Genomic DNA, 27050 nt, shown 5'->3' on the forward strand with positions numbered 1-27050 from the left:
AACAAGCTGCCAAGTCAGTGTAAACTTTTGACTTCAAGTTCAACTGTATTTTTTTATGTTACTTAATGAAGTTTGACATGGTTAAAACTTTGTGTATCATTAACAGTGTTCAGAAAAACTAAAAAAAAAAAAAAAAAAAACATGTTGACAACTTACACAAGTTAATCTGTTACAACTCATGCATAAAAATAACATGGAACATGCATAATACTAAGCTAACAACTGTTTAACAAAAACGGTTACCAAAAGTGTAATTTTGGATGACACAAAACCAGTCTTAAGTAGCACAGGTATATTTGTAGCAATAACTGGGTCAAAAATCATTAGGATATTAAGTAAAGATCATGTTCAATGAAGATATTTTGATCATTTCCGACCACAAATATATCAAAACTTAATTTATGATTAGTAATATGCATTGCTAAGATCTTAGATTTTCTAAATATTCTGAGTTCTTTTGCACCCTCAGATTCCAGATTTTCAAATAGTTGTATCCTTACAAACCATACATTAATGAAAAGCTTATTTATTCAGCTTTCATGTGATGTATAAATCTCAATTTTAAAAAAATGATTGGCCCTTATGACTAGTGTTGTGGTCCAGGGTCACAACTATCTAGAAGAAAACCACGCAAAATTAGTACAAAAACTTCTCTAAAATTCACCTGACCTAAATATTTACCAAAATATTTAGGTCAGGTGAATTACAGAACCACAAAACTTTAAATGAAACAGTTATTGTTACAAATAGATCTAAAATTATTCAGACACCAGATATAATTTTAGATTTTTTTTTTTTTACTAGTGGGTGCAGGACACTATAGTTCATTTATGTAAGTGAGGATAGCAAAATAAAATAAACTGTGACATATCATACCAAAAAATTCTTCATACAGTGGAGTACGAGTAAAAATGAATCAAATTTGGGACCAAAAATTTGATTTGACACTTTGACCTGACAATGTTTTGTTACATACCTTTCTATCAGATTCATCTGACATTATCAAGATAAAAAAGTTCTTGTCACATTTTACTACCATTTTCTAAAATATAACAAACTGATAATGTGAGAAATGTTGAAGGTGTCTAAATTTAGCTTTGGCTGTATTTGATGGTTAATGCCACAAGAGAACGCTGTTGAGCTATAATTATATTATCTATTACAGACACTAAATGAATTTTCCATACAGCAGAATGTATGGAATGGAATAACGTTAGAAATCTTCTCACATGCAATTGAATAAGATAATAATTCTAAAAGCATATTTACATTGGTTTTGCTTTATCATTTTATGTCGCAACCACATAAATATTCTACTAAATATTCTATAACCCCACTTCAACTACATTGTACGTGTATATTATCATATTGCTTTATTACTACAACATTTCATATTATGCTCAATGTTAATATTATTTGCACTGGGTCTTTGACTTTTGTCCTGATTTCTGGATTAAATTCCCCGCTCCTTATCAATCAATGCGTACTTCCGCAACTCGCCGAAATCCCGTCATTTCCGGGTGTCAATATGCGTCTCGGTACTGCAGCGATAAGCATCGGTAAGATGTGAACGGGAAGAAAAGATAAAACAATCTGCTCCCAAAACGAAAGCACGGGCTACCGACAGCATCGACGACACCGCTATCCTTTGTCTCCCGTCTTCCGCTAGTCACTAGCAGCGGATTCGCCGCCGACTGTCAGCCGTATCTGCGCGAATGGCCGCGGAGGTTCGGAGGGCCCTTGGCCGGGGCTGGTGTCTGACACTCGGCCTGGCTCGCGTAGGCCTTCTCGGCACCGTACTGCGTTCGCTTCTCTTTATCACAGCCCTCAGCGGACTGGTCCGTCTACCCACGGCAACGGAGGCGAAGGAGTGCGATAAACCATGCTTGAACGGCCAGTGTAACACAGCCAGCGGCGCCTGTATGTGCGAACCGGGATGGGTCGGGGAGCAGTGCCAGCACTGCGGCGGCCGCTTCAGGTGAGACACAGACGGCTCTTATTCCCAGCTGATGCTCGTGACATTGACACGAACGTGTCTGATGCGTGAAACTCTTTCAAAACAAGCTGTAACTTTTGTCATAGCTCGGTTTATGTATGGTAATATTAACGTATCTTGAAGGCTCATCTTAGGGAATTATGAATATACACGACCTGCGCTCTCTGGCATCTGATAACGTTACTAGCATCAGAATCTGGTCTTTAACACGGTGCTAATATTGATTCGTCAAAGACCTCCGATTAAGTCTTGAACCTTTTAAAGTTTTATATAGCTAATATTAAATATTTAGCGTGGTCCTGTGAAGTATGTGACGTCTACATAGTTTGCAACAGCCCTTTAAAACATTTTAGTAGTCACAAAGGATACTTTTAAGGTATTGTCTTTAATAATCACTTTAGTTTGCACCAGCCAATTGGGCTCTTAACATTTTGCTCACAGAAGTATTCCAATGATGAATATATTCACTGAATGTTTCACAACCTGTTATTGCCATTGTCTAGAATGACTGGTTGAGTCTATTGTGTCATTCTTCTTACCTGGTACTGTTGACCTACTGAAAATCACTGAATATTTTGCACCCTTGTCATTAATTATTGCTATTGTCTAGAATGACTTGTGTATATTGAGTCACTTAGTTGGTACAGTGCTAGAGTTAGTTGGTGTTTTCATAACTCCTTGTAACAACAGTGGCTTAAAGTTGATAAGATCAACTTTGCTGACAAATGAACAGTAGTGTTTTATGGTTTTGTTGGAGTATGGATTATGCCTCATGCTGCTCCATCATGGGATGCTGCTCACTGATGGGCAAAGTCTAGCAGAGACACTGGCTACATTGGAGGCTTTGGGTCATGTGGGGTAAATCAGGCTCCAAATGGCTGAGAAGAGACAGGCAGACCGAAGCCAAATGATCATGTGGTGTCAATCATGAATCTAACACAGCTATGCTGGAGGCAGAGACCGTTCCTAACATTCTGCCATTTCATCTCAGTTCAGGAATGTTCCTGTCCTCCTAATGACCAGATATAAAGTCTATGGAACACTGTCTAGATTCACTAGAAGCTCTGTTTCTCTATGTTGATTTCTGCAAAGGAAATGTATATTGGGTATAGGGTTGGGTATCATTTGAATTTTATCCATTCTGATTCTTTTCGATTCCCAGTTTTGATTCCAGTTTAGTAAAACAAAAACAGCAACAACAATAAACGTCAAACATATCAAACATGTTTATTTTCAGTGCTTGCTTGCAACATATTATTTATAGATTAAAAACTTAAATGTAAGCAAAAATCAGAAATGTTTGCTTTAGCAACTAACTGAAATAAGTTTAAGCTGTACTAAAATGACTAAAACTAAATTGGAAACAAAAAGCTTAATAAAAATGTAAAAAAAAAAAAAAAAAAAATTACAAACTTCAACTAAAATTAAAACTGAAAATATAAAAACCAAAGGCTATTTCAAGATGATAATAAATCCTGTAGTAGTACACTCTAAAAAATATTGTGTTGTTTTGACACAGCAGTTGGACACAATTACTAGCGGCATCAGCAATAATCAAAAAGTGAAAAATTAATAATAATTCAATTTATTAGCAGTTCATTTATTAAATATATTAATGCATTTCCAACCCCTGGGTTCATTTTAAGCAAGAAATATTGTAATTTATCAATAGTTGAATTAAATAAAACTGTGCAGAAGGCTGGGTTAAACATTTTACCCAAATGATTGATCAAAACAACTCAGGAGAAATGCTGGGTTAAAAACAACCCACCTTGGGTTATTTGGCAGCCTAGCGCTGGGTAAATATTGGATCGAACACATGCTAGGTTATTTTGATATAGTTGGTTGAGTTAAATGTTTTTACCCAACATGCTGGATTGTTTTATTTAAGTCAACTATTGTTTAAAAAATATTATATTGCTCGTGTAAAATGAGATGGAAATTAAAAATCACACTCAGAATTATGGAGGCAACAGCAATAATCAAAAGATGAGCATTTATTATTAAGCAAGAACACCCATGGACAATAATATAAGACAAACTGAATTTATTTGGGGGAAAACAGCATAATTTACAATATTACATGCATTTAAACTTGTTTTTTATCAAGCATTTTAGAAAAAAAAATGTAACAATTAAAAGTTGCATGCCATTTTAATTAAAGTGTATTCACCCTTTCTCTGTAATCACTTTTTACCGAATAATTGTCGTACTGGTGTGTCACAAAATCTGTGCCGGGGGGAGTACAAACTTCAGACCACTGCCTCGCGTTTTACTCGTAGCTCCATAACCTGCCCATAAACAAACAGTACTGACATTAGAGAACATATTTTATAATCAAATTATTTTAAATTCAGTATTTTAATGAATGCAAGGCAAAAGGTGTTTCCATCATGCGAAACAAACGAGTAAAGACATTATAAATGAAATAAAATGTGTACAAACCTTTATTTTGGTGAAGAAGTGCACTAAATCGGCGGTGCTCTCTACTATAGAGGACTCAAAAAGCCCATGCTCTGACTGTAACTCAGCAGCTGGGTTGTTTCGTCAGAGACAGGCTTAACCCAGTGGTTGGGTAGAAAAAAAAAAAAACCCAGCATTAAAAATGACCGAGAAGCTTTGTTACAGAAAAACTACCCAACACCTGGGTATAAAATATTAAAAATAACCCTCAATAAAATGACCCAACAGACTGAACCCAGCAATTGGGTTAAAAAAAACCCACACAAACAAACAGTATTTTTTAGAGTGGGGGTTTGTCCATATTTCACATTTTTCATTGAGTTCTGGGTTGTTTTAACCCAGTATTTTTTAGTGTATATAAATAATAATAAATAACCCTGATAAGACAATAATCCATGGACAATGGATTTATTTTAAACAAGGCAATCTGGTCATTTTAAGCAATAAACTACCCAGAAGGTTGGGCTAAACATTCAACCCAACCGATGGGTCAAAACAACCCAGTTGCTGGGTTTGTCCGTATTTCACTGAGCAGAGCGCTGGGTTGTTTTGTGACACTGATAAGACCATAATCCATGGGCCTTGGGTTTATTTTAAGCATGAAATATAGTCATTTTTAACAATAGTTGAGTTAGCTAAAACTACCCAGGAGGTTAGGTCCGTATTTCAGCCATCGCTGGGTTGTTTTTAGCCCAGCATTTTTTAGAGTGTATATAATAAAACTAAATTACACTGATAAAACATAATGCTGGATGTGTGAGTTGATATGGAGGGGCTTTGTACATGATTGACGCACAGCATCCGAAATCAAATATTTCCTTACTGTATAGTATGCGAAAAGCAGTACACAAACTAGTATGTCCGAATTTGTAGTATTCGAAAAACAGACGAAAAGTACCCGTATGACCTCTAAAATGCACATTCGGTGGACACTTTACTGTCCCATGAGGCCGTAGAAGAGATTTATGATTGGTTGTGAACATCTCAACAGACGCTGGTAGGTCATATCACAGTAAAAATATGGTGAATGTAGTACGTCCAAATTTTGTTTATTCTACCTATACTCATACTGTATAACATACTTTTTTAACGGTTGTGGAGTATTCCTAATTCAAGTGTGTAGTACCAACTCAGTATGGAGCATTTGGATGCACCAATGCTGTTTTTAGATAAAGGGTTTAGCTCACCTCAAAAATGAAAATGATGTCATTAATTAATCACCCTCTTGTCGTTCCAAACCTGTAAGACCTTCATCTTCAGAACACAAATTAAGATATTTTTAATAAAATCCGAGAGGTTTCTGACCCTGTGTAGACAGCAACACAACTGACATGTTCAAGGCCCAGAAAGGTAGTAAGGACATTGTTAAACAGTGGTTCAAACGTAATGTTATAAAACTATGAGAATACTTTTTATGTGCAAATATAAAAATAACAACTTTGTTCAACAATTCTTTAATCATTTAGTGTCACAGTATACAGCATTTCATAGTCACACCACACTACTTTAGTTATAAGTGTAGTTTTTGTGAGTACAGATGAGCCAGCTTTGTCTTAGTAGGTACTGATTTTTAAAATTTCATTTAACATGATTCTATTAATAAGATCTGTACATAGAATTCCATCCCTGTGTATGAAACCACAGAAAGAAAGGATGTGTATCCTGTATGAAAGCCATGAGGTTGCATGCTGTGTGTCCTCTAATTTGCTGGCCCATTCATAATTCCATAACATAATTATCAGCAACAGCAACTGTTTCAGTAAATGGCCTCTTTTTAGTGCATCTTTTGGTAAAGGACAGAAGCCTGACTGTTTCCTCACACCAACCACAAACACATGAATCCATTCCTGCCCCAGAATGTCGCCCTTGCCGCACACTACATTTCTGCTGAACACCATCTGATGGTTTGTTCTGTTAAACCGCTGCATGCAGCTTCACAGTAGATCATGCTAAGTGCTCCGTCTCTCAGCGGCTCTGTCTGCACTTAGCAAGTCTAATTCTCAGTAGACCCAGGTTTGAAATCACTTATGGCAGACAGGCATTTCTGACGTTCACTCGGCTGTCTTCTATCATCATAAAGGCTGAGTGGAGACAACTGCCAAAGTGAAAAGCACAACAGCTCAATTATTCTGCAGTCTTTCGCCCATTATTGAACGCGTGTGCTTTATTTGAAGAAATGCATGATGTGATTTTAATTGTTAATGATTCTAATTGGACGTTGTTGAATGATGATCTAATCGGCTGGGTGGAAGATTGCTGTGCTCCGTCGAGAATCATGTCGCGGTTTTGTGTGTTTGTCACAGCTGTCTGCTGGTGTGTCTATGTGCAGCTCCCACAGGATTGTGGGTGTGTTAATGAACTGTTTTTCAATGTTAACAAAGCTCCTTGAGACTGTAGTCAGGGGCTTAGATACCTCGTCACCGCACGACGCAGCACGTAGCTACTACTGCCACACAAAAAAAGTTTATTCGATTCTGCAAAAAATTATGTTGTGTTAAAGGGATATTTCACCTAAAAATAAAAATGTTGTCACTTATTCATCCTCAAGTGGTTTCAAACCTGTATGCATGGGTTTCTTCTTGTGTTGTAACTTTTATTATCAATATCGTGGTATTGCGATAGCAAAATTGTCTTCAATGTCATATGGTCACATGACAATATGAACCAATAGGGCTTCCTAGTTTTTTAAAAATATATTTAAACTTCTTATTCTAACATAAAAGGTTGTGTTTTGGGCCATTATGCTTTGGCACAATATCTGTCAAAGAACTAAAACCAAAAACACAATATGTTTTAATCCCATCAATAAGTCTGATTTCGCTGCATGTTTCAAAGCGGAGCTTGCACTTCATTCAGGCGATCAGCTTGTGATCTGGTGTTTTACGCACCTCAGAACGGCTCCGTTCACAGTAAATGCAGTGAACTTGTTTATTCCATGTGCTGCTTTAGTGCACATTTGTGAATGCAACGGCCACCGGTTACAGTGGTGTGAAAAAGTGTTGGCCCCCTTCCTGATTTTTTTTTTTTTGCATGTTTTTTTTTTTTTTTTTGCATGTTTGTCACACTTTAATGTTTCAGATCATCAAACGAATTTAAATATTAATCAGAGATAACACAAGTACAACATGCAGTTTTTGAATGAAGTTTCTTATTATGAAGGGCAAACAAAATCCAAACCCACATGGCCCTGTGTGAAAAAGTGTTTGCCCCCTAAATTTAATAACTGGTTGGGCCACCCTTAGCAGCAACAACTGCAATCAAGTGTTTGCGATAACTTGCAGTGCGTCTGTTACAGCTGTGCAGGAATTTTGGCCCACTCATCTTGGCAGAATTGTTGTAATTCAGCCACTTGGAGGGTTTTCGAGCATGAACCGCCTTTTTAAGGTCATGCCACAGCATCTCAATAGGATTCAGGTCTTTGACTAGGCCACTCCAAAGTCTTCATTTTGATTTTCTTCAGCCATTTAGAGGTGGATTTGCTGGTGTGTTTTGGATCATTGTCCTGCAGAACCAAAGTTCGCTTCAGCTTGAGGCCACAAACAGATGGACGGACATTGTCCTTCAGGATTTTTTGGTAGACAGCAGAATTCATGGTTCCATTTATCACAGCAAGTCTTCCAGGTCCAGAAGCAGCATCAGACCATCACACTACCACCAACATATTTTACTGTTGGTATGATGTTCTTTTTCTGAAATGCTGTTTTACTTTTACTCCAGATGTAATGGGACGCACACCTTCCAAAAAGTTCAACTTTTGTCTCGTCAGTCCACAGAGTATTTTCCCAAAAGTCTTGGGGATCATCAAGATGTCTTCTGGCAAAATGAAATGAAATGAGCCTTTATGTTCTTTTTGCTCAGCAGTGGTTTTTGTCTTGGAACTCTGCCATGCAGGCCATTTTCTTATGGTGGAGTCATGAACACAGACCTTAACTGAGGCAAGAGATGCCTGCAGTTTATTAGATGTTGTTGTGGGGTCTTTTGTGACCTTCTGGATGAGTCGTCGCTGCGCTCTTGGGGTAATTTTGCTCGGCCGTCCACTCCTGGGATGGTTCACCACTGTTCACGTTTTCGCCATTTATGGATAATACTTAGTATTGTGATAAACACTTTTTCACACAGGGCCATCATTTAAAAACTGCAAGTTGTGTTTACTTGTGTTATCTTTGATTAAAATTTAAATTTGTTTGATGATCTGCAACATTAAAGTGTGACAAACATGCAAAAATAAATTAAAAAAATCAGGAAGGGGGCCAACACTTTTTCACGCCACTGTATGCTTTATTTTTGCTGCAGATGATTACAGCATCTCACTAGATTTGTAGTTAGACAAAATAAAATAAAAGCTCTACTGCCATTTCCGTAAAATAAAAGCTCAAAAGTGCAGTATGAATTGCTGACAGCTAGCGGTTTAAATGAGTAATGTTACTTGCAGTCCAAATGTTGAAGTGTCTCTTTGAAGTATAGAAAAAAGTATTGTTATTGCTCTACTGTAGTGTAAAGCAAAAATAATATACCTATGAAATATTCATTTTCACTAATTGTAATGCATTTTTTGTTATTATTGTCATAGAAATACTTATAATATAACATTGTTGTTATTTCTGTTATAATATACTAATTTGATTGGCTTCCTAAACACCAATGTGAATGTAATTTAGACTGAGACCGTATACCACAAATAAAAAGAGGGTTGAGTCCCCTTTAAAGTTAAGGTACAAGTCAGTTCACTGACTTTTTTTGTCACTTTTTTTTTTGATTAAGAACATGGGTTAAAGCTCTTAATTTTGAACTCTTAAAAGTGCATTAGATAGAATAATTTTACTTTTAAAAGTACAAATTTTATAATTTTTTCCCTAAGTTTTCCTTTGTCTTTTTTATTTAATTTTATTTAATTTTTTTAAATATCGCAATAATATTGTGGACTTTATATTGTGATATTATCATATCATGAAATTTTTATATCGTTTCATTCCTAGTTTTTTTTTCTGTTGAACACAAAAGAAGATATTTTGAAGAACAGTGTTGGGGGTAACGCATGTTACGTAATAATATGACTTTACTAGTAACTAGTAAAGTAATGCATTACTTTTTAATTGACAAGAAAATATCTAAGTTACTTTTTCAAATAAGTAACGCCACTTACTTTTTTCCCTCATTTATTGATTAAAAGCTCTCCTGTCCCCATGTTGCGAGAAATCGTGAGTAAGATGTTACTTTAGCTCTAGAGTAAATGTGAACATGCATTAATTCATCTGACTCACTAAAAAAAAACAAAAAAACAGATACAGTATTCCTCAAAATGAACAAAAACAGTGAAATTCAATGCAAACCTGCAATAATTAAATATGGTAAATAATACAAATATCCTTTATGTTTTTAATTCCATTTTATTAACCGATGTCTTTGCTGCCAACCTTCGATGATCCAATTCATCCATACAGTACTAATAAGCAAAAATTACTCAGGATAATCTAACATTTGTTTTCTTTTTTTTTTATTGCTGAAGAGTTGACATTTCTTCTGCAGGCTACTGTACAGACAAGAATTTACTTTTCTCTAAGCCTAAGGCTTTTGGTGTCAAAAGGCTTTTACCTTTGCAAAAAATAGAACTTTTTTATATTAAAAACAAACAACCAAGCCCAAATTTAAAAAGTAACGCAAAAGTAATGTAACGCATTACTTTAAAAAGTAACTAAGTAACATAATTAGTTACTTTTTTAGGGAGCCACTCAATATTGTAACGCATTACTTTTAAAAGTAACTTTCCCCAACACTGTTGAAAAAGGTGTGCAACCAAACAGTTGCCAGTAGCCATTGACTTCAGTAGTATTTCTTGTCCTATTATGAAATTCAGTGGCTACAGGCAACAAAAATGAACTAATTAAATGAATTTTCATAATTTCCTTCGATATTGTAATAGTATAATTGTTTTGTAGGGCTTGGTTTTGACACATTTCATGATTTGATTCGATTCAATTCAGTTCACAAACCTGCGATTCAATTTAATATTGCTTATTTTGGATATATATCAGGAACACAATACATGCCAAATTTTCACAAGGAAAAAAAAAACTAAACTAATGCTGTAAAATATAAATGAGAATCATTACTATAATATTGAAGGTTGCATTTAACTAATTTGTATATAAAAGCTTAAATGAAACTCAATTAAGTTTTTATAATAATAGTTACAATTAGAGTACATAATTATATTTCTGCTGTAATTTGCTTTTTGAAACAAACATTTAAATGGTGGCTGTCACAAAAACTTGTTGAATTTATTCAAACATAAACTAAACATTAAAGAACCGTAATTTTTTTTTAAGTTTCTATAATTAGCAAATTGCTCATAACTAGAGTTCATTTTTCTAGCTGAAGTTTATGGTCACTGAACTTTTTTTTTCTGAGGTAAATGTGACATTACCTGATGTTTACAAGCTGTTATATTGACATCTTACCATGCTTAAAACACTTGATTGAAATTTAATTAAAATAATTTTGCATTATTTTGGCCACCATAATCTTGTTTAAATCTGATATTATGACAATTGTCCTTTACTCAACCTTGTCATTCCAAACCCATGCAATTTTCTTGTAAATAATGACAGAATTTGCATTTTAGTGTGAAATATCCCTGAGAGTTTCTAGAATTGTGTTTCATGAAAATCTGAGTTGGTTTCTGTTATCAGCATTACTTGTGAAACTAACCCACGCTGTGTTTTCACTATTGATCCTTGAACCTTGACGTGGCATGCGCCTGTTATTTAATTCCCCATTTAAACTTTTACTGAGGGCTGTTAAGCTTGCTTTACATAATTGGTAAATTGTAGGCGATTTGTCTTTGTCTTTTATAATAATCTGTCCCTTTAGGTGTACGTGCGTGTGTATGCAAACGTGGTTCGACTGGTTTAATAATGTGGTGTCTGTCATACACAGGCTAACGGGACCCTCAGGCTATCTCTCTGATGGACCAGGAAACTACAAATACAAGACCAAGTGCACGTGGCTTATTGAGGGACAGTGAGTATTGGCCTTAAAAATGAAACTCTCTTTCTCAGATTAACGTTAAGCCTGATCCTGGCCTGTTGATAAGACCTTGTAACCTGACCTGGCCTGACCGATAATGTTAAATTTGACATTTGGCCCTCAAACTCAAAATCTCAGTTTCTACAAAGTTGATTATATATGTGGAAATTAGTTAGGCCTTAATACACATTTTGATTCAATACAAATGTAAAGCATTTGTATGGTCCTGTAAGTTTTCAGATACATAGTATTTGTATGTGTTAAGCTGATTGATGGTTGTTTTCTCAACAGGCCGAACTCTATCCTAAGGCTTCGCTTTGAGCATTTTGCCACTGAGTGCAGCTGGGATCATCTGTATGTTTATGATGGAGACTCCATCTACTCACCTTTACTCGCCGCCTTCAGGTATTCTAGTCATTTCTCTGTATTTCTGTGTGTGTGTGTGTGTGTGTGTGTGTGCGTGATGTCCAGGTAATGACCTGTTAATCCAGGATTAGATTAGAATACGGGACCTTCTGCAGGGGCCGCTGTGCCTCTCCAGCTCTCAAGCTTGTTACACCACATCAGACACTGATTTTGAACACAAGCGTCCTGTGTCAGCAACTTCTAGGAACTATAACTGAGCTCTGGTGGAAATACCCTGACATATATGTCATCCATGATTAATTGATTCTTCAACCCAAAGTTTTATAATAGGTTAAAGTGTGTAGAATTTGACTGGTCATGTGGTCTTAACATCTTAGCCACCATTAAAATACTGCTGTTCAAATGTTTGGGGTTAATACGTTTTATCTTATTTTATTTTATTTCAGCAAGGATCTATTAAATTGATCAAAAGTAACAGTAAAGACATTTTTAACATTTATAAAAGTTTTTATTTCAAATAAATGCTGTTCTTTCAAACTTTCCAAAAAAAAATTTTTTCAGCAAAGATAAGTAATTTTAGAAAGTTTAAAATATACACTACCAGTCAAAAGTTTTTGAACGGTAGGATTTTTATTGTTTTTTTAAAGAAGTCTTTTCTGCTCTACAAAGCATTTAAAATATCTGTTTTCTATTAAAATATATTTTAAAATGTAATTTATTCCTGAATTTTTTGTATCATTACTCCAGTCATGTGATCCTTCAGAAATCATTCTAAAATGCTTATTTGCTGCTTAAACATCTTTTATTATTATTATGTTGAAAACCGCTGAGTAGAATTTTTTCAGGTTTCCTTGATGAATAGAAATCTTTTGTAACATTATAAATGTCTTTATCATCACTTTTGATCAATTTAAAGCATCCTTGCTAAATAAAAGTAATAATTTATGTAATCCCCCCCCCAAAAAAAAATTATACTGACTCTAAACTTTTGAATGTTGTATAATGTTATAAAAGCTTTTTATTTCTATTATTTTATTTTTATTTAAATTAATCAAATATTCCTGAAAAAATGTACTGTTTTAAATATTGATAATAAAAAATAAATGTTTCTTGAATAGCAAATCAGCATGTTAAAATGATTTCTGAAGGATCATGTGACACTGAAAACTGAGTAATGATGCTGCAAATTTAGCTTTGACCACAGAAATAAATTACATTTTAAAATATATTCAAATAGAAAACCGTTATTTTAAATAGTAAAAATATAAAAAAATGTTTACTGTTTGCGGTACTTTGGATCAAATAAATGCAGGCTTGGTGAGCAGAACAGACTTGAGTAAAAAAAACTGGTAGTGTGTAAAAACAGATTTTGTTTTTTTATTGAAGTGGTATTTCACAACATTACTGTTTTACGGTACTTTTGATCAAATAAATGTATCCATGGTGAGCAAAACAACTTTTAGAAACATAAAAAAAAAATCCAGCTCCAAAAATTCCAGCTCATTTATTTTTCTTTAAGTGGAGAAAATTACAAGTTAGTGATCTGATTTTTTTCTTTTCTTTTGAGACTGGTCTTTTTCTTTTCTTTTTTAAGCCAAAATGTAGGTTGGTCTAATTTGAAAGCAAAACATAAGACTGGTTACCCTTTGGCTAACTGCTGTTTGGTCAAATTAGTTCTTAAGACATGGTCCTAATGCAGAAGCTAAGTTTGTGGAACTTGCCTCAGGTATGAACTCAAACAGTTTGTACAGTATTTGACAGAACATCTACAAAACCCCAACCCTAACACATTTTAAAAATCCCATTATACAGAAATTACACAGACACTATAATAGAGTACAATTAAATTTAAATGAAACTATTAAATCTGTTGGGTTCTCTGTCAGCAGAGGTATTAAGTGCTTTATGCTTTTGTTGTTCATGTTCCAGTGGCTTGATTGTTCCTGAGAGCTACAGCAATGAGACTGTCCCAGAGGTGGTGGCACAGTCTGGCTTCGCCCTGCTGCACTTCTTCAGTGACGCGGCATATAATCTCACTGGCTTTAACGTCTCCTACAGGTAAGCTTTAATTCCTGGGCCAAAACAAACTGATGCTTACAGGCGTACTGTAGTTCTGTTGCAAAACCTGGTGACAGTGTCTTAAGGTGTCGTGGTCTGGCTTCCATCAAAACAAGTGCTCCAAACAGGACAGCAACATTTTTCTGCCAGCTGAATTATAAGATACCTCAATTTTGTCCTTATGCTAAGGCAGTATTGCTCACCACCATGTCATCCAAGATATTGATGTCTTTCTTTCTTCAGTTAAAAAAAAAGTTTTTTGAGGAAAGCATTCCAGGATTTTTCTTCATACAGTGGGCTTCAATGGGTTGAAAGTAGGGATGCACCGATCATGATTTTTCATGGCCGATTCCGATACCGATTTTTTACAAGCAAGCTGGCCGATTCCGATACCGATTTCCGATTTTTTTCAAAAGCAAGAAGTTATGCAAGTAAACAACATGTTTATTTAGTATTTAACGGGCCAATCTGGCTTTGGTTATTGAATCAATAGCATCTGACATCTGAAATTAAATAATAAATAAAAAATATGAAAGTAAATACAGTTTAATAAGTAAAACATGCTTTTAGTAAAGTAAAACAGCAAGCCAACAGGCATTTTAATGTAAAATAATAATAATCATTCTTAACAGAACAGACTTTTATTTCTGGCTTTTCAAAAGTAAAGTAATGCTTTTTACAAAAATAAGCATCTCAGCTTTGTCACAAGTGAGTCTGTTTCTTTTTTCATCTGTCACGTGAGAAGCTGAGCTGAACAAACGTTCGCTGTCTGCGCTTGTGCAGGGCGAGGACAGGTACGCTTGCGCAACTTCAGCGAGCACAGAAAAGCGGCTGTCCTTTGCTGACATTGCAGATTGCAATCTTCACGTCCTGCTCACAGATTTCGAAAAACCGCCACACAAGTGACATGTTTCTGAATGAATCGAGTGCCGCGGCCCGCGTACACACTTCCGGAAAAAAACCGGCCGGGATAAAAACGAAAACCGGTTGCCGATCGCGCGTTAGATGCAAAAACCGGCCGGTTTCGATTTATGGCCGGTCAACCGGTGCATCCCTAGTTGAAAGTCCAAATTGCAGTTTCAATGCAGCATCAAAGGGCTCTGCCAGGAAATAAGGGTCTTATCTAGTGAAACGATTGGTCGTTTTCTAAAAAAAACTAAAAATGTAAGTACTTTTTAACCACAAATGCTCGTCTTGCACTAGCTCTGTGATGTGCATGCACGTCTTCATGCGTCATGTTGGAAGGGTCACACGCTATTAGTTCTTTGTCTTTGTACTTCGGTTCAGAAAGGTAGAGTAGGGTGGAAAACCCTCATTTTCTCCTCCAACTTTGATTTCGTCCCACATTATTGTTTAACTTTTTTGTAAATGGTGTTTGACTTTCTTTGCACGCTCGCTTTGTAAACACTGGGTAGGTACTTCCGCCTACATCATGCGTAACCTTTCCAACGTGACTGCGTATTGCGTGAAGTCGAGTTAGTGCAAGACAAACGTGTTGTTAAAAAGTATATAAATTTTAATATTTTAAAGACAATTACTAATCATTTCGCTAGACCCTTATTCCTCAACCTGGATTGTGTAGAGCCCTTTGAAGCTGCATTGAAACTGCAGTTTAGACCTTCAATCCTTTGGCCACTATTGAAGTCCACTATATGGAGAAAAAACCTGGAATGTTTTAATCAAAAACCTTAAAGTCCCCCTGAAATCAAAATGAAAGTTTTTTTTTTTTGGCTTTTAGTATGAATATATTAGCCTTAAGATTATCTATAAGCTAGTGTGCTTTAAAACAATGACAAAATTCACTTTTACAAGATATGAGCATTCAAAACTTACAGTCTCGTCACGTCCGCCAATATGAATCAACGATTTTGATGATATCACCGTGCACTTCAGTTTCTCATCAAACGTTCTGACCAATCAAATGCTGTCTAGAGTCCGTAGCGTCCCGCCCCCTACACAGAGACGCAATAACAAAACGTGTGCGATCGGCATGTATTAAACTACACAGCCTCAGTATGATTATGATCACTCTTTTGTTTTAGCAAGAGTTTCATATTGAATCTGTGGGGTAATTTATTAGTCTGTGGCTGTCAAATGCGGCTTTACCGAGCTCAACGGCTCTGGCCCGAGCAGATATAAATGGAACGCTATTGGCTATTCAAAATAAGTGGGCGGGGCCGGGCGATATGTTTTTGTTTCAGTTAAAAGTACGTCACCACATAGAATAGCGCTGCGTGTTCCAAGGCACTTCAGTGGACCTTTAATTTCTTTTTGACTGAAGAAAGAAAAACATGAACATGTAAGACAAGGAAATTTTTACTTAGGAAGTGAACTAACGCTTGAAGCAGCACAACTGTTTTCAACATTGATAATAAGAAATGCTTCTTAAACTCCAAATCAGCATTTTAATATGATTTCTGAAGGATCATGTGAGACTGGAAGCTAAGGAGGTTTTAAAGCAGAGCTTTTTTTTTTTTTCTTTCTTGTAAACAGGCTTGTTACTGTCTTGGACTTTGCAACCTTAATTTATAGCTTGGATACAAAGTGTTCCCTAACCTGTAAACACTGGGTTATTTAAGAACGTATGTGTTTATAAGGAAGGTGTCTTGAAATCCCAGATACGTGGTTGCGTTTGAATGGCCATCACTTTACTTTGTGGCTGGATAATGGTGTAGTTACGCCATCTACGAGAAGGTGACAGGGGCTGGTTTTGTTGCCTATGGCTGCTGATGGGATCTGAGGATTCTGGGTAATGTGGATGTGCCCTAAAGGGATAATCCACCTAGAATGGAAAATTCTGTCATGATTTAGTCACTCTTATATAATTGCTGTATGACTTCCTTTGTTCTGTGAAACACAAAAGGAGAAGTTTACAGTGTTGAAATTCAGAAGTCTTGTGAATCATGTCAGGTTTGGTTTATTGTCATTCAAATATATAGTGGAAATATTGTTTCACATAGTCTGTATTGCAAATCACAGATGAACTTCACAGAAAAACTTGATTCTACTATATATCACACAATACCATATATAAGATTAATGTTTCAAAAAGAAGTCTTTTTTGCTTACCAACACTGGATTTATTTATTCTAAAAATACAGAAAAAGCTGTACTATTGTGAAATATTATTACAATTTAAAATTGCAGTTTTCCATTCGAATATATTTAAAAATCGAATTTAATCTTGTGATTTAAAGCTGAAATTTCAGCATCATTACTCCAGTCTTCAGTGTCACATGATCCTTCAGAAATCTTTCTAATTTGCTGATTTGCTGCTCAAAAGATATTTCTTATTATCAATGATGAAAACAGTTGTGCTGGTTAATATTATGGTGCAAGCCATCTATTATTTTAAAGTTCTTTAAGGATAGAATTACAAAAAAAAATGTGTTTGTTTGAAAAAGAAATAATTTGCAACATTATAAAATTCTGTCTCTTTTGTCGTTTTTAATGTATCATGGTTAAATCTATTAGTTTATTAAAAATACTGTAGCTTTTGAACAGTAGTGTATGTGCACTGTTAACAATATACAGTCAAACCAAAATTTATGCAGACACCTTGAACATTTCTTACATTATGACAGTTTATTTGCTATAGTTTTGAAAATGGTAATAAAATATGACCAGAACTCTGTGTCAAACTCTTAGTATACCAATATTTACACAACTGTCAATACTTTGTTGGCCAAGTACTAATTAATGCTTAATGTTGTTCATTAGCAATTAAAGACAAAACACTTAAGCAAAACATGGTCAGGTCAAAGTTTCTGAATAATTTTTGATCCTAAATTTGTAAAAATTTTACTGGTAGTCCACTGTATGAACATTTTTTTTGGTTATGATATGTCACAGTTTACTTAATTTTGCTATTCTCACTTACATAAATGAACTGTAGTGTCCTGTACCCACTAGTAACAAAAATATAAAAAGTATATCTGGTGTCTGAATATTTTTGGTTTGACTGTATATTGTAGTAATAATAGCAGTGCAAAAAACAAACAGTAGGTGGACAGTACACATGCCAGTGATGCTAAACGTCATTGGTTCTCGATTGCTCAAGTTTGATATCAAGTATCAACATGTTTAAATGTGATTTGGAAAGACCTGAGATTTTTGGCTGGACTGTCTCTTTAAGGCTGTGTGCAATAGAGAACAAGAGCGAGAACAAGAAAATGCAGGTCAGAGTAATTGAAGAAGAGCGGGACAGAGGAAGCGCAGATGTCTTTGACCTCCGTCTCTGTAGCAGGGACTGCTCATGTGAAGTCCTGATGGTGACTATGGTTTCTATAGCGACTGCATTTACAGGGACCCGAAAAAACACTGGAGTGCAGTATCAATAGAACATCAAACACCAATCCTGACACACACACTGCAGACACTCTGAGACACTCACAAAACCGCGTAAAGCCGAAAGACAGATGCTAGACCGCCTGTTATTCTCTGCCACCCCTTTCTTCCCGTGTTCAGCTGTGGAGGGGAGTGAGCTGCCTACTAATGCGGCTGTTCTTACACACTCCAGTACAGGTTGTGTTGAAGTAAAGTGTTTTTACCTCAATCTAGCTCCTCCCAGTTGCTTATAACTAAGATACCTTCAAGCTACAAAAGCAATTATTAACTTAAGATGCAGTTGAAATATTAACCAAAGTCTTTGTAAATTCTTTATGGATGGGTCACTCTGACACAGCTTTGCGGTTCTGTGTCGCTGAAGTAGTGTAAACTGCGGCTAAATCTAAATCAAGACATTTTTATCGTAGACTAAACGTCCACTGTATAGCCAGACGCCGTTTTATTAGGGAAATAGCCAGACAATATTGGCAGCATCTAATGTCTACGGAGTACAATGTCATAGCTGTGGACTGGAAGAGGAAAATGCCCAAGCGAACAGTCTAACAATAGGTTTACAAAAGGTGTGGTGGGCGCAAGGAAAATGATTAAACTTAAGTCATTCCTGTTTAATCAGTATGATGAATGAGATAAAATAAAATAGTGTGATATTGCCAATGTATTCCTGTATTAGACACACACTAAGTGTTGGCCTGATTGTTTAAATTAAAGGGATAGTTCACCCCAAAATAAAGATTCTGTCATTAATTACTCATCCTCAAGTTATTCCAAACCTGTAAGACATTTGTTCATCTTCGGAACACAAATGAAGATATTTTTTTATGAAATCTGAGAGCTTTCTGATCCTGCATATTCAGCAATGCAAAGACGGATACGGAAGAGAAGAATTATTGAATAAAGTTGTTATTTTTGTTTTCTTTGTGCACAAAAAGTATTCTCTTAACTTCATAACATTATTGTTGTACCACTGATATCACAGTGTCAGTTGTGTAGCTGTTTATGGAGGGTCAAAAAGCTCTCGGATTTCATAAAAAAAATTCTTAATTCTCCGGTGTTCCTTAGAATGTTGCTGTAAAGTTTCATCTCAAAATTCCCCGCAGATCTTTTTTTTTGAGTTTTGAGTAAAAGCAGAAACACGCTGTTTTCATGCATGACATGAAATGCAAATTTAAATGCAAATGAGCTGCTGCTCCCCCACCCTTTTTCAAAACGGGGCTGTGACTTTACAGCTCATACCTCAGAGCTGTATTTCATATATCATGCATTTTAAACCATATTAGTTTAAACTTCCGATATATACAGTTTTCTGGGCGTCACACTGAAAGCAGCTGTCACACAGCATTTGAGTACTAAACTAAGTTCTCTTTCATGTCTTCTTGCGCTTAAACCATCAAATGCACACAAGTTTGTTATGTTAAAAAACACACAAGTTACAAAAACATTCAGTTATGTCTGTAAAGGTAAACAGCTGGGAAATAAATTGCATGTTTGTGTTAGATCTGTGTGGCAGCAGCGTAATATACAGTAAATAAATCTATAAATCCACTGCTCTCTTGTCTCCTCTGAGGCTGGGACACTAAATAGATTTCTGTGCAGCCAACGACAGAACATTTAGCATGCTTTGCTTGAACTTTTGTCATGGTGTTAGAACTGGTACACCGCTGTCTCTTGCAAAAAACAAAATGCAGATTAAGGGGTGGTAATATTATATTAAGATCCTCTTTCTACATCATCGAAAGAGCGAAATCTGAGCGGCTCATTTTTTTCACATGCTTATAGGCTTATGAAAAGAAAGTTATTGTCCTTTTTCACATTTTCTGGGTTGATGGATGCACCAGGGACCTAATTATAGCACTTAAACACGGAAAAAGTCAGACTTTCATGATATGTCACCTTTAATTTGCATGGCATACGGTATCACTTATTGTTTAACAGGTTATCACATTATCAAACAGTTATATAACAGGTTATCACATTTACCTTGTCATAAAGCCCGAGTAACAATAACAACACTGTTTCTGAAAATTGTAAACATGTTGGCTCTATCAAAACATTGCTCTGAGCAGTCTGACACGTCAACTTCAGTCTTAGCCAGTGACGTAGGTTTGATGTAAGGTTCTTAGCGGGAAATTGTTGTCCAAACAATGGAAGACCAGAAAGAAGACTTATTTTTGCAGTTTCACCAGTCATGCATGCAAGTGCCCACTTCACTTTTGTGACCCTGGACCACAAAACCAGTCATAAGCAGCACAGGTGTATTTGTAGCAATAGCCAACAACACATTGCATGGGTCAAAATTATACATTTTTCTTTTATGCCCCAAATCATAAGGACATTAAGTAATCCTGATCCATAAATATATTTTGTTAATTTCCTACTGCAAATATATCAAAACTTAATTTTTGATCAGTAATATGCATTGCTAAGAACTTCATTTGGACAACTTTAAAGGCAATTTTAATTGCATTTAATTGCATTTAATTGGATTTTTTGCACCTTCAGATTCCAGATTTTCAAACCATACATTAATGGAAAGCTTATTTATTCATGCTGTATAAATCTCAATTTCACAAAACTGGCCCTCATGACTGGTTTTGTGGTCCAAGGGCACATTTTAGTTTTGATCTGGTTTATCAATACAGATGTGAGACTTCCTGTTTCATTGATTTCTCTGTGTTTTTCTGCTCTACCTAGGTTGAATACCTGCCCCAATAACTGCTCTGATCGTGGGGAGTGTCGTGTGGGGAATTCCAGTGACTCTGTGCAGTGTGTATGTGAGGACGGCTGGAAAGGAGAGGCCTGTGACGTGCCCTACTGCTTTTCTGACTGCGGCTATCCTCTGCGGGGGCGGTGTGACGGAGCTGCCAAACGCTGCCAGTGCAAACCAGGATGGCAAGGCAAGTTGTCGCTTGGCTCAATCAATGACAAGAAGCTACTAGACATTAATGTTCATTTATGAATTTTGAGAGTGAGTTCAGTGTCAGTCATCATCACACATCAACATGGATCGAAATTTATTAACTTGCATTGTGTGAATTGTGATAAGACATTCTGGTCTTTGGTATTTACTTTTAGTCACTGTTGCTATGGTTACAGGCGTTTCACAGCTATCATGAGAATATAAAAAGGGCATGACATTAGTTATTTGTACAGTATGTACATTAGCGGCTTGAATGCTGTATGTAAGCTACTCTATGATGTTAGGAGTCATTAAGGAATCTGTTCATCGTCAGATTTGTTTATAAATGTCTTGTAATTCACTCACAGTTCTGGGAATGTGTAGATCTTTTTGGGTTTCCCTAATTGTTTCCTGGCTCTCTTCCTCTTTGCCGTTCACAGCGCTGTCTACAGACCTCTCTGTCTCAATCTCTGTGCCCCAGTGTTGTTTGGGTTTGCTTGACAGACCGTACTCTGTGTACTGATACTGTTTGTCCCAGGGCTGTATTTTGGAGAACGGCTTGTGTTCTTATACTTGGCTTGGTTGTGATGAGCTCTGATAGGCCAAATGTGTAAAAATACAGATGGCTTGAGGTCCTTAATTTTATTGTGACAATGTACATTTTACCACACATTTAAATAACTTCAAGTTGGTACAAAGTGTGCTAGATGACTAAATCCTGCCTGTACCAAAATAGAGCAGAGACTGGCTGCCGTTACAAAAGCCAAGGTATTGTTCATATGTAGCACAGGGTGAGTTATGTGCCAAATCTTAATAGTTAAGGTTAGCAAAAATGACATTGTAAAAAGAACCAGTAGGTTTGATATTTTAGTACAAACTTCAGTGGTCACTGTAGTGAATTTATATATTCATACATGCCTAGTTTATCATTTATCCTTATACACTACCAATCAAAAGATTTTTAATGTTTTTAAAGAATTCTCTTTGCTCAACAAGCCTGCATTTATTTGTTTCAAGATACTGCAAAAGCACTAATATTGTGTAATATTTTTACTATTTAAAATAACTGCTTTCTATTTTAATACATTTTAAAATGTAATTTATTCCTGTGATCAAAGCTAAATTTTCAGCATCATTAATCCAGTCATCGGTGTCACATAATCCTTCAGAAATCATTTTAATATGCTGATTTACTGTTCAAGAAACATTTTTTTTCATTATATCAATATGTAAAACAGTTGAGTACATTTTTCAGGATTCTTTGATGAATAGATCAGCATTTATCTGAAATAAAAAGCTTTGGAGTCTTGGAGTTGTTTTTTTTTTTTTTTTTGAAAGAAATTAATACTTTTATTTAGCAAGGATGCTTTATATTGATCAAACATGGTGATAAAGTGGTTATAATGTTACAGAAGATTTCTATTTCAGATTTCTGTTTTTAAAAGCTGTTCTTCTGAACTTTGTATTCATCAAAGAAACCTGAAACATTCTACTCAGCTGTTTCAATAATAATAAATGTTTATTGAACAGCAAATCAGAATATTAGAATAACTTCTGAAGGATTATTCTAATGGTAGTGTAGACTAAGACTAAGTAGTTTTTTCTTGTATGTCAATGCTTTTAACATCAAAATGACCTGTTATGACCTTGAAATATTGAGAAAAGTGGACAAGGTAGCATCAGCTACAATAAAATGGCGAATGAAATAGAAATGTGATACTGCTTATAACTGTTAAGGCTGCTGCCATTTTGACGCTTTTATATATTACGTCACAAGGCTGAGGTTTCATAATTGTGAGTTTCTAACTTGCAGTTACAAGGTTGATGAAGACGTGAACTGTTTTTAATTTTAATCACTGTAATTATGACAAGCAGCCACTAAACCTCAGGTTGGGTCTCTCTCTCTCTCTCTCTCTCTCTCTCTCTCTCTCTCTCTCTCTCTCTCTCATGTCTGAACTCGGTCTGTCTGTCTATCTCTGTGTCCTCTGCTCTCTTCCTCTCTCCCCTGTGGAAGTGTTTAATCACCAATCTGTGAACAGGCTGAGCCGCAGTCAGAGCTGACTCATTTTTCAAGTTCCTCCTTGGTTTCCTCTAATGTTTTATATTTTCAAGCACAGCTCTTTTGTGTGTCTTTAATTTTATTGTTATATATTCCTGTAAATTGAGTCAATTAGCCATTTTTTTTAAGTAAATTAAAATGAGTGTTGACTTCCACTGCTTGACTACTAATGCACATTTTGTGTTTGATTTGCATAAATTGCCATTCAAAGTAAAAGCTGGATGTTTAATAAGACTAGATGTGTTCAAGTATATTCAAGTTCAAGTTACATTCTCACAGACTGAATTCAAAAACACATTAAGTATAAATAATAATATAGTAACATAACAGTTTCTTAAACTTGAAGACCTCAAACTTTCAAATAGTAGAGTATATAATTTATTTTATTTAATTTTAGCTCTAATGACATCGTGTGTGTGTGTGTGTGTGTGTGTGTGTGTGTGTGTGTATTTTAGGCCTGGACTGTTCAGTAACCATACCAGCAAATGTTTCCTTCTGGACACGTGATGAATACAGCAGGCATGTCTTAGCGCGGGCATCCCATAAGGCTGTGGTTCATGAAGACGTGATGTGGGTGATAGGTGGACATGTGTTCAACTACACACACTACCAGATGGTGACTGCGTGAGTACACACACTCTTACTTAACCAAGACACACTGGAGCATAACAACTTTACAGGCTCACAGTTTTACTTTTTCTCCTTTGCTCTGTGTATCTATTCCTCAGGTTCAACATTTCCTCTCAAAGCTGGATGTCGTTAAACCGGTCCGTCAACTCTGTAACTGGACGCTACGGTCATTCACTCTCTCTGCATGAGGTTTGTTAATAGATGACAGCTTGTTTGTTTAATAATGTTTTTCTATTTGAATGTCTTCATTAGAGTCCACTGTATTTATTCCCTGCACACACTAAACTGAGAGCTGTTATCTTAAGTTGTCTTTGTATGCCTACATGCAGGATAAAATCTACATGTACGGTGGGAAGATCGACTCCACGGGAAACGTGACATCAGAACTGTGGGTGTTCCACACGCGGAACCAGTCGTGGGTTCTGCTGAATCCGCGTGCTAAAGAACAGTATGCCGTCGTGGGCCATTCCGCACACACTGTCCAGCTTTATCCCGACGGGTCGGAGCCTGTCATACTGGTGGTCTTCGGACACTGCCCTCTCTACGGATACATCAGCCAAGTGCAGCAGTATAACATTGGTCAGTAGCTCACTGTAGGGCTGGGCGATACTTTCAGTATTATCGACTTATTTTTAATGGTGATATAAGATTAAGAAATAGTGTAAAAGAGTTTAGCTTAGTTTTGTAAAAGTATATGACAAATATGACAGCATCAAAGGGATTTTACTCACCCCTCATGTCTTTCTTTCTTCAGTCGCAAAATTTTTTTGAGGAAAACATTCCTTTTTTTTTTTCATGTATTGTGGACTTTAATGGGGATCAACGGGTTGAAGGTTAAAAATGTAGTTTCAGTGCAGCTTCAAAGGGCTCTACACGATCCCAGCTGCAGAAAAAGGGTCTTATCTAGCGAAACGATCGGTTATTTTCTAAAAAAAAAAATATATATATCAATGTATATACTTTTTAACCTCAAATGCCTGTCATGCGCTAGCATACATACTGTGCGCATTTCGGTTCAAAACAGTTAGGGTAGGTCGAAAAACTTCATCTTATTTTCTCCTCCAACTTCAAAATCGCCCGACACCGTTGGTTAAAGTACAGACCCAGTGTTTACAAAGCAAACGTGCAAAGGTGGTCAAACGGCCTTTACAAAAAATGGTAAAAGAGCGATGCCAGATGATTTTGAAGTTGGAGAAGAAAATGAGATGGTAGTTTTTCGACTTACCCTAACTGTTTTGAACAGGAGTGCACAGATTACGCATTGCAGAGCTAGGCAAGACAAGCATTTGAGGATAAAAAGTATATGAATGTAATTTTTTTTAAAGAAAATATCAGATGGTTTCGCTAGATAACACCATTATTTCTTGGCTGGGATTGTGTAGAGCCTTTTTAAAGCATTTTCTATCTTCAATCCATTGAGCACCATTGAAGTCCACTATATGGAGAAAAATCTTGGAATGTTTTCCTTAAAGGTGCCATAGAATGGAAAACTGTGTTTAGCTTGGCATAGTTGAATAATAACAGTTCAGTACATGGACATGACATACCATGAGTCTCAAACACCACCATTTTCTCCTTCTTATATAATTCTGACTATTACTATTAATTCACGGACTATTACGCAATAGCCCCAATCGTTAATAGTTACGCCCCCAACATTTGCATTGCCCAGTCATCAGTAATGTCAGTACATCAGTAAAATAAGGTGAGCCACGAAAGGGACATGGTTAGCTTAATGCTAGCGGTAGCCTGTACATAGGATTTTACTTGCCACATAAACGGAGAGATGAGTGCACTGTTGATGGCCAAAGATTTACAGATCCTGAGCATCACTAAAGCATCAAAACTTGTGTGGTAAGTCCTTCTTACGTTATACGACTTCGCTGCAGTATAACGTTACACAGAGCACATGCGATCACAGTAGTGAGAGTAAAATGTCGCAGATTCAAAACGGCAGATTCAACAAACCTCATATTAAAAGCGGCTAGAGTTAAATAAAGCAGCCGTAATTAAATATATATTTCCTCCATTTGTTTCCTTACAGCTGTGTGAGCGAGCCGCTCTGTGAGACAGCCAATCAGAGCAGAGCTCCTCATTATTATGCAGGAACCTTCCAAATAAGGCAATAACAGAGCATTTCATTCTAGGGACAAATCCTAGAAGTGTAAATGGACTTGTAAAGCCGTTTCTGGAGATTTTTGGCCCTTTCCTATGCCATATACCTTCTATGTAGATATCAGAGAACAATTTGAAATATTGTTTCAATGCATTCTATGGCACCTTTAAAATACGTAATTTCTCTGTGACTCAAGAAAGAAAAACATCAAGATCTTGAAATGACACAGGGGTGAGTAAATTATCAGAATTTTATTGGGAAGTGGACTAATCTTTTAAATTTACAACAGGATTTTTTCTTTTTTTTTTTCTTTTTTACTTTTAACCTTTAAGTAAATGTAATTTTATGGCTTTTTTTTTTACTTTAAACTAAACATTAATTTGTGTTAATTTGGTAAAAAGCAGTAAGTGGACACAATGTCTTGATTATTTTTAGTTGATTTTGCAGTAAATATTTTATGTACTTTGCAACAATATCGGTTCTATCCTGATGTCTTTTTCATTTTAAGGCAAGACACTGCAGGTGAATAGGGTAAAAAAAAATTATAACTATTAAAACTAATAGTTATCACCTTACTTACCTAGTTAATTGATTACATTGATAATTGCAAACATTTTTTGTATTACAGGTTTTCTAAAATGTTTTGTTTAAATATGCAAATGAGGCAATTATTTAATGAAATACGTGCTAATTTGCATACATTTCTAGTACAAAAATCTAAACACTGGATGAAGTCAGTTTCAAAATTCTTGTTAAATGTTTTTGACATATAAGAGTCAAATGTTTTTACAGAAGGAATTTTGGGTATCTTATTTTGTCACTAATAATTCAGAAAATACTTGGAACAGACAGAAAACTATGTATTTTTTTTACCATTTTTTGAGGGAATAAAATGTTTAATAGAATCAAGCAAATTATATATGAACAAATCCCTTCTGTAAAAACCTTCAGAATATAGACAGGAATAAAAATGGAAAGTTTGATGTGTGTAAGTGCTACTGAAGTGGAGATTTATGGCTCAGTGTAGGAGAAAAAACTCATTTTGAGAAAACAACCTTTAAAAATATGGATTGTAATTGAAATCTATTGACAC

At 35.7% G+C, this 27050-nt stretch overlaps 1 protein-coding gene across 1 annotated transcript in view; it reads left to right on the forward strand.

Moving 5' to 3' along the window:
* The first annotated feature begins 1537 nt into the window (after positions 1-1537).
* Positions 1538-27050, forward strand: part of atrn (attractin) — a 93838-nt gene continuing 68325 nt past the window's right edge. The window contains exons 1-8 of the mRNA XM_073834125.1: positions 1538-1978; positions 11396-11479; positions 11777-11890; positions 13781-13909; positions 20948-21150; positions 23667-23835; positions 23940-24030; positions 24171-24420. Coding sequence (XP_073690226.1) covers positions 1716-1978; positions 11396-11479; positions 11777-11890; positions 13781-13909; positions 20948-21150; positions 23667-23835; positions 23940-24030; positions 24171-24420 — 1303 coding nt within the window. The 5' untranslated portion in view covers positions 1538-1715. The remainder of the gene's footprint in view (positions 1979-11395; positions 11480-11776; positions 11891-13780; positions 13910-20947; positions 21151-23666; positions 23836-23939; positions 24031-24170; positions 24421-27050) is intronic.

The sequence above is a fragment of the Garra rufa genome, chromosome 2 (assembly GCF_049309525.1).
Source record: "Garra rufa chromosome 2, GarRuf1.0, whole genome shotgun sequence".
NCBI lineage: Eukaryota > Metazoa > Chordata > Actinopteri > Cypriniformes > Cyprinidae > Garra > Garra rufa.